The 9,243-nt window shown below is 39.9% G+C and overlaps 1 protein-coding gene across 1 annotated transcript in view; it reads left to right on the top strand.

Annotated features, from left to right (window-relative positions):
* The window catches only part of pcsk6 (proprotein convertase subtilisin/kexin type 6), a gene marked incomplete at its 5' end in the record, with an annotated part of 14,281 nt that extends 8,072 nt beyond the window's left edge, over window positions 1-6,209 (top strand). Inside the window, 9 exon segments of the mRNA XM_014021182.1 lie at window positions 23-159; window positions 299-454; window positions 2,674-2,776; window positions 2,919-3,115; window positions 3,422-3,509; window positions 3,590-3,693; window positions 3,803-3,932; window positions 5,136-5,248; window positions 5,644-6,209. Of these exon segments, the coding sequence (XP_013876636.1) occupies window positions 23-159; window positions 299-454; window positions 2,674-2,776; window positions 2,919-3,115; window positions 3,422-3,509; window positions 3,590-3,693; window positions 3,803-3,932; window positions 5,136-5,248; window positions 5,644-5,741 (1,126 nt within the window).
* Between the last annotated feature and the right edge of the window lie 3,034 nt (window positions 6,210-9,243).

Below are 9,243 nucleotides of genomic sequence, written 5' to 3'. Positions count from 1 at the left end.
TTTATTATTATTCTGTTTACAGGTTGTTTGACATCTCCAACGAGGGCTTCAGGGACTGGGAGTTTATGACAGTTCATTTTTGGGGTGAGCGATCAGAGGGCAGGTGGACACTGGAGATCACTGACTCACCTTCAAAGCTGCGTAACCCTGAGGTGCTGGGTGAGATCCATCAGGACAGAAACACCTGAATTTATATTACTTTTGAATCAGCCATTTTCTTAATAGACTTATAGCTTTGTTGCTATTAAAAAGACTTTTATCATAAGTAATTATCACTAAAAATGTWATTTTTGCACAGGCAGCCTTAAAGAGTGGACTCTGATCCTTTATGGTACGTCTCAAAACCCATACCAGCAGCACTCTGTTCCGCTCTCCTACTCGAAAACATTGGAGAACACYGAGGTCGTGGAAGTGCCAGAGCTCCAGGAAGAAGAGGAGGAACAAGAGTACAATGGTSAGAAAATACATCCATGTACTGTCTTTGACCTTGATTTTACTTTTTTTGGGTTTTGGGGTAGCTGGCGCCTATTTGCTGCTCTCATTGTGCAATGGACAGATTGCTAAAGTTAAAGGGGCAATATTATGCRTTTCTCAGGCATATATTTAAATACTATACCATAATAAAGGATCTATGTCACCTTTAGCTGTTATTAAAATGCTGTTTTTATGTTTAAATAGAAAATAAACTTATCTTCTCATCACTTCCTCTTCTAAACATCTTGAAATTGGCCTCTGTCTCTTTAAGAACCATATTCCGCTTCCGTCCCATGGGTTTCGGTTTACTTGGCATCTGAAAATACATTTCCTCAAAGGTATTTTGAATCTGAAAAGAGCTTCACTGAGTGAGCAGTAGTGTTAAGAGCAGCAGACAGTTTTAAGTTTCACTTTCACTTTGCTCTGTTACTGCTGAGAGCCTGTAGGAGTCATGGGTGGGGTGTGGGGAGGTGTGCTCTGTGATGAGGAAGTTCGGCTGAAAGACATGTCCTAGAGGGGTTTCTGGTATCAAAAGTCGTTTCTGGTCCCCACCTGTCGTTTTGCTCCTCAGCATGGCTGCCTAAAAACGCTGCAGGATTTCTCAAACATGCATGAATGAGTCAAAGCAAGGCTTTGGRCATGTTTTTTATGATAGTATAACATTATAACATGATATAAAACTCCAAAAAGTTTATTACCTCCACCAAGGGGAGGAGGTAATGTTTTCGGTTGCGTATGTCTGTCTGTCGTTCTGTCTGTGGACAACATTACTCAAAAACTTGTGGACGAATTGTCATGACATTTTTACCACATGTGGGTACTGGCCCAAGGCACACACCATTAAATGTTGGTGATGTTCCGGATCACTCGCTTCCAAAATAAATAAATAAACAAAGTTTAAAAAAAAACCCACTCGCTTCATGAGCAGAGCACTTTATAAAGACAGTCAAACCATTACAAACTCATACAAGGGGATAAAACAGACGTTTTACACGGTGAAATGTGACTGATGAAAACTTAGGAGCTTAATCCGACACCAGTTTGACGATGAATAACGTCAGGTGACGAGTCTGACTTTTCTTTTTCACATTGGACTCCACCGAGAAGAAATCCCATGCATACTGCCTGCTTAAATGTTAGCTACGTCAGAACTTATTCGGCAAATGTGTTTCCATCTCTGCTTTTGTGCATGAACTCTTACAGGATGGGGGAAATTAGTCTTGGTGGAGGTTTGCACTCTTCGAGTGCTTCTAGTTTTACATGATATTGCCCCTTTAAAGGTGTCAAAATATAAGCAGTGAAGCATCCTTATTGCTACCTCGCCCACAATAAAACCTATACAATAAATAAGTAAGTAAATAAATAAATAAATAAATAAATAAATAAATAAATAAATAAATAAATAAATAAATAACACACACAGCAAAATATATGGCTTGATTAGGAATAATGTGCTCTAATTTTTGGTAGCAACATATTAAATAGAATAGAATAGAAATACTGAAAGGTTTTCCCATGGACACTTATGGGGTTTTGGCAAGACAAACGAGAAAACCTCATGCATACCTTTACTTTCAAAGTTTAAAAGAGTCAATGAAAGTTTTAGTTTTTATTAGAAGATTTTTCTTTTAGAATGTTCTCTTCTAAACTGGAAGTGAAGGATCTTTTTAGCGTGTCACTGTAGACATAAATATGTACATGTGATGACTATGTACAAATTAGAAATGTTTTTTTCAATATAGCTGTTTTCACAGTTTCTTTGAGGCTACTCTGTGTTTCTGTCTGCCAGTCTTAATAAGAATGCTCTCATGGAGTTACAGACTAACACTGGTGTGTGGCTATTATAGTGACCTCAAAGAGCAGATTATACATAAAACCATTAGCATTTTGTCATCTTAGATTAGAATATACATAACAACAGTAAGTCCCAAATTATTTACTGGGGACATTGGGATTATTATGTATATTGAAGTTTCTGTTTGTAGTTAGTTGACTAGTAGTTAGCTGGTTAAATATAGATAAATAAATTTAGATTTTTTTATTATTGAGGTAGAACATTTCATACATTAAGATAAAATGCACACTCTAAATACCAACTATGCATTAAGGTCTTGTTGTGTTAATTAATTAATGTTGCTAATATTAATAACAACAGCTCTTGTGTTAATGATGGTGTTAATCATGATGCTGTCCATTAAGGGCCATGCCACAGTGAATGTGCAGACCAGGGCTGTGATGGACCCAACACTGAACACTGTCTCAACTGTGTCCACTTCAGTTTGGGCAACTTAAAAACTGGCAGGTAGGAGATCACAAAACAAATAGATACTGAGCACACGTCTCTCTAATTCCTGAAAGTCTGACTACTTAAATGAGCTCTGAAACAAAATAAAATCTGTTTTTTTCTTTAATAACTCTTCTTGCATGTTGCTGTGTGTTTGTAGAACCTGTGTGAGCCACTGTCCTCTGGGACACTACGAGAACACATCGTCTCGTCGGTGTGGACGCTGCCATAAAGGCTGTGAGAGATGTGTTGGCCCGTCTGCTGGTGACTGTCTCTCCTGCAGGAGAGGCCTGTACCTCAATACACTCAACTCCAGCTGCACCAGAACCTGCCCCTCAGGTTACTTTGCAGATGAGAGTGAGTATGATATGCACAGTCAGACAAAGTTTCTTGGCCCTTTACTGAGTTTCGTTAGGTACAGGACATCCAGGTTTTAATGCACTGACCTTATTGGCTGGTTGAAACTATGATCAGGATCATGAGGGAATTACTGTAGATTTTGTGAGATTACAACCAAAGCTACACCATAGATCTATCTCAGGGCCAACACAGACACATACATATAACACATATATTGTATAACAGACAAGTACAAAAACACACTGACACCGTAAGTCACTTTAACATCTCTAAACATTCTTTATTGCATTGTGTTTGTGACAGATCAAAGACAGTGTGTAATGTGTCATGACACCTGTGCAACATGTCAGCGACAGGCAGACAAATGTACCGCCTGCAGCAAAGGCTACAGGTATGTAGACAGACTGTCTTTTAAACATTTACGTAAATTTTGGCTTCAAAAGAACTTATTGTTAAAGCTTTATTTCTCAGTCTGGCAGGGATGACTTGTGTTCCTGAGTGCAACAACGGAACCTTCTTCCATCTGGAGGAGATGTCCTGCAGCCCTTGTCATTCGTCTTGTAAAACGTGCACAGGTCAGTGTAATTGCTGTACTAATCCTTAAAACGTAAACTTTGTTTTATGAGATCCGGGAATGCAGCATCCTGGCTTTTATCTGTCCACATTTAATTGTGTGTTTGCTAGGGCCGGCTGAGGAGGAGTGCATTCAGTGTGCTGATGGCTATGTGCAGCAGGAATGGAAATGTGTACAGGCCTGTGCTCCTGGATACTACTCTGGAAAAACAGCAGGACTTCCTCACAAGATTTGTCACAGGTTACTAATTTATCTCAGCATGCTTTACCACTCTAATGTCGATCAGCCTTAAGATTTTATGACCACGGACAAAAAAGCACTGAGGAAAAAATGGTGAAAACTGAATAGTATATGCATGTTGATAGTTGCATAGACTATTCATGCATGTGCTGAAATTTTTTTTTTATTTTTATAAATGTTTTATTTTTAATTAAATGAAAAAAAAAATTACAGAGTTTGCTAGGGGTCATTGGGGAATTTCTTTTTTTCTTTTATGTTATGTTGTGGTACGGTGTTTGTGCATTCTGAAGGTAATTGTAACATTTTGTATTAACTGTACTGAGTATGACTTTTATTTTGAAACATCCGGTTACCAAAACAGGACGTGTCACCACAAGCTAATGGTAATACTGCGTATCTGCATAGAGTTAAATATTTATGTAAATATATTATGTCTAACTCCATGAATGGTGTGAAATGTTTGTTAAAGCTTAATTAAAGTAAAGCCCCTCACGCAGTGATTGCTGGATATGGGCACCAGTGACCCTGAAAGGAAAAAGTGTTTTAAGCTAATGGATGGATGGATGGATGGATGGATGGATGGATGGATGGATGGATGGATGGACGGATGGATGGATTAAAGTAGTAACTCCTGTATATTGGTGCACATGTGAATTTATTAATAATCAGGCAGGCAAAACATCTTTGATTTTGGTGTGGAATGACTACAGAGAATTGACTTTAATAATCTTTTTCTCTATTTTTTTTAGTTTAAAGTCAAATATTTGGATTTTTAGTGAAGGTTTTCTTTTTTTTCCACCTGATTTGCTGGATTGTGAGAATTTTTTTCTCTAAGAAGCAATTAATAAAAAAAAGTTGTTGATAGAAAATAAGGCATATTAAATAAATACTTTCTAAATTTAATCTTTGTTCTTTATTCATTATTTATGTTCTAAACGCTACATATAACATACTTTAGAAAAGGTCATTTGTATTTCTACAAGAATAATTTGTTATATCACATTTCTTCAATAAATATTAAGAGAAATTGGACTTTGGTTTGGACCAAGTTATGAATTTTGGCCCCCTTCTGTAACTGAGTTTGACACTAAAGGATTTGATAGTTTATATTGTCTCTGAGTCATCTGCTGGTGTGTGTCTCCAGGTGTGAAGGATTTGATAGTTTATATTGTCTCTGAGTCATCTGCTGGTGTGTGTCTCCAGGTGTGAAGAGAACTGTTTAAGCTGCACTGGTCCAGGAACAACGTGCACCAAATGCAAAGCAGAATACATACTAGTCAGCAAGTCATGCATTATGAATTCACTGTGTAATGATGGTAAGTCTGCTCTYATTAAACTCTGATCAGCTTAATTCAACACTTCTCATGTGACATGGTGCATTTTCTCTGACCTCAAGCAGAACATTTGTTTAAGATTTGACCAAAAAGGCATAAAAAGCTYTAACTGCATTTCTGTTGGTGTCCCTTTGGAAACTGGTTTTCCAGTTTTGTGCAGATTTTAACCCAGATTAAGGCCTGTTCACCCATCCTGGGTGTGAATGCTTCCATTAATTGAGGATGCAGCTCAGTTATGTTAYCTGCCTCAGATCTTAATGTTTTTTCTAGATTATTCAGATTAAAKAGCACCTGCTTTTGATTTATATACATTTTGAACGCAGGTGTACTAACTCGTAGTATATTACTCATTGTTTTCTCTTTCTCCTGCTTGTCAGCTGATAAGGTCTTCTGTGAGATGGTGAGGTCCAACCGTCTGTGTGAGAGGAAGTTTTACAGACAGTTCTGCTGCCGCACCTGTATGATGAACAGATGACACCACAGCCCAACACCTATTATTTCATTTTTTATTCCATATCCTTGCCACAAAAAGAGGCAATTTTAAATGTTGCAGGGCAGTCTGACTTAGATTTTTTTAGAAATGTGCTTTTAAATCTAATTGTACCATTCATCAAAACAGGACATTTATTTTAGAGTCTGAGGAAACTTCAACTCATTTTCCTTCCATTTTATTTAAAGCAAGTTACAATGTCTGAAATGTGTGCAAACATTTTGAACACAAGAGCTGGATTAAACATGGACTACACAATATTTTGCAGTTTTAAATTTTCCAGTTTGCAGATTTCTCTCACATGTAGGAAGGATTGGAACTGGCACACAGAAATTTTATATTTGTGTATTTTTTTTGAACCAAAACTGCTCAAATGGTACATCAAACACAATTAAATTGTCTATTTTTAGTCAACTCATTTAAACACAATTCAATAAATATATTTTAAAAAGACAATAACAGTTTCACTTTTTTCTGGTTACAAAGTATTTTGCTATATTCATCTCCTGAACAGTGTTGGTGGCGAACCACTCCCTCCTCCCCGCTCCCCTGAGACACCGGAGACCAGAATCACCTTGAAGCCGTACGTAAGTCTTTTTCCAAGGCCTCAGAACTCCTCTCACGCCCGAGTTTTTGCCTCAGCGACCACCCGAGCCGCAATCCGCTTGGACTGCCAATACCCATCGGCTGCTTCTGGAGTCCCACAGGCCAAAAAGACCTGATAGAACTCCTTCTTCAGCCTGACAGCATCCCTCACTGCCGGTGTCCACCAGCGGGTTCGAGGGTTTCCGTCATGACTGGCATCGACAACCTTACAGCCACAGCTCAGATAAGCCGCCTTGACAATGGAGGTACGAAACATGGCCCACTCGGACTCAGTGTCCCCCACCTCCCCCGGAACATGTTTGAAGTTTCCCAGGAGGTGTGAGTTGAAGCTCCGTCTGACGGGAAACTCTGACAGACGTTCCCAGCAGACCCTCACTATACCTTTGGGTCTGCCAGGTCTGACCGGCATCCTCCCCCACCAACGAAGCCAGCTCACCACCAGGTAGTGGTCAGTTGAAAGCTCCGCCCCTCTCTTCACCCGAGTGTCCAAAACGTGGCCGCAGATCAGATGAAACAACAACAAAGTCGATCATCGAACWGCGGCCTGGGGTGTCCTGTTGCCAAGATCACATATGGACACCCTTATGCTTGAACATGGTGTTCATTACGGACAATCCATGATGAGCACAAAAGTCCAATATCAAAACACCGCTTGGGTTCAGATCGAGGGGGGGGCATTCCTCCCAACCACGCCCCTCCAGGTCTCATTGTCATTACCCACATGAACGCTGAAGTCCCCCAGCAGAACGAGGGAGTCCCCATTAGGAGCGCTTTCCAACATCCCCTCCAAGGACTCCAGAAAGGGTGGGTAATCTGAACTGCTGTTAGGTGCATAGGCACAAATAACAGTCAGGACCCGYCCCCCCACACGTAGGCGGAGGGAGGCTACCCTCTCATTCACCAGGGTGAACCCCAACGTACAGGCACCAAGCTGGGGGGCAATAAGTATGCCCACTCCTGCTCTCAGCATGGGTAACTCCAGAATGGAAGAGTGTCCAGCCCATCTCGAGGAGACTGGTTCCAGAGCCAGAGGGGTGCGTCGAGGTGAGTCCAATTATATCTAGTTGAAACCTTTCAACCTCACACACCAGCTCAGGCTCCTTCCCCACCAGAGAGGTGACATTCCATGTCCCTAGAGCCAGCTTCTGTAGCCGAGGATCGGACCTCCAAGGTCCCCGCTTTCAACCACTGCCCAACACACAATGCACCCAACCTCTAYGGCCCCTCCCACAGGTGGTGAGCCCATGAGAAGGGAGACCCACGGACCTCATACCACCACGATATGTGGTACTTACAGGTTAACTACTGGGTACATATGAAGTACCTCCTTACAGGATATCCACAGTGTACTTACGGCATAGATGTCCAACTCATTTTCACTGAGGGCTACATGAGCATCATGGTGGTCCTCAAARGGCCTTTTACATATAATTAACTTCAACATTTCATGTTTAACTTCGACTAAACAGAAAATGTCACATTCCTTGTCTTGTTGCTGCAGCTGAGCACCACTAACAAACAATAACTGAGCTCTACAAGGTATTTCCAGCAACAGTGTTTCAACATGTTGTATAAACACTGAAACTACGACTGACTAAATGTGAAATAAATAATCTACAAATGCCATTAAAAGTAAAATTAAAAAGTTTTGCTCATTGTTGAGTTGTGGTTCAGCTGCCATCTTGAACTCTGAACTCTCCCACTTTCCTAAAAGGAATTCCCAGTGGAGGGGTGTTCCAGTTTAAATTTAAAACTTGTAAGTGGTAAATTACTACTTCCCATTACAACTGGCAGCAGCAAAATTAGCTGTGAAAATGCAGTGAAATTGAGATTTTTCCACAGCAAATTCTGCAGATTACTCTTGAACCCCGTGCACCTCCACCTAGTGGTGGGAGGCCAACATTTCACAAGTAAAATGATCAACATGCATTATGGGAGATGTAGTTAAAGTCGATGCTGGCTTTAAAGCAACATAGACATTAGTACATCTTTGAAGCTCGTACAGGGAGCGTACAAGGTTAGATGCAGTGTGTCAACAGGATACAGGTTTGGTCTGCAGGTAAGTGCTGCAGTAAAATGATGAGCAGTGTTCATTCATCTATGGTCACAATTTTATGGCTGCATGTTTTTCCATCAATGTGTGGCAGCAGATCACAGCTTTGCTGAAAGATCACTTTTCCTTTTTTCTGTCACATTCTTGTTTAAAGCACAACAAAATATTGTAAGTATTTTCAGAGTCAGCCTGAGTTCGACAACTACTGTATAGTTTCCTTGTATTGTTGGCTGTGAACATGCCTTAGGCTTCCCTGCAGTTCACTGAAACCCTTTTTGCTGTAAAGATAATTTTGGATGAAACGATTCTTCTTTAAGACTTTTGTCAGCACAACACAGAATAAGTTGTTTCACCTGTAACAAACCAGGAATTCGATGATGGTTGAAAAAGTTCAGAAGGCAGATGTCTTTATCCTGACTCCAGGTTTTATCTCTGCAACAAGTTCAATCAAATACAGATTTATGGCGTTGCAAACTACAGTATAAACCACCAGAAACATGTTTGAAGTTAACTGAGTAAAACTTGGCAGCTTTAAAAACATATTGGATTTATCAATCTGAGGCTGAATCAGATTTCTACACAAATTATAATAAAGACTAAAACATATTTAGAATTTTTTTTTACTAATATTCAGGGAGTTAAAAAAATCATGAGTTTTTTGACTAAATTAATACCCCACCAATAGCAGTTTCATAAATCAGACACTTTGGTCTCCAATTCGTTTCTACAGTAAACAAAATAGAAGCAACTATGGGGTTCCATTTGTTTCAAAAATACGTAGAACTCTAACGTGTAGATGTGTCGTTGCTATGTGTCGTTGGTCTATGT

This window comes from Austrofundulus limnaeus, unplaced genomic scaffold (genome assembly GCF_001266775.1).
Source record: "Austrofundulus limnaeus strain Quisiro unplaced genomic scaffold, Austrofundulus_limnaeus-1.0 Scaffold281, whole genome shotgun sequence".
In the NCBI taxonomy this organism is placed as follows: domain Eukaryota; kingdom Metazoa; phylum Chordata; class Actinopteri; order Cyprinodontiformes; family Rivulidae; genus Austrofundulus; species Austrofundulus limnaeus.
Note: the sequence above shows the minus strand (reverse complement) of the source record. Positions and strands in the feature narration are given on the sequence as shown.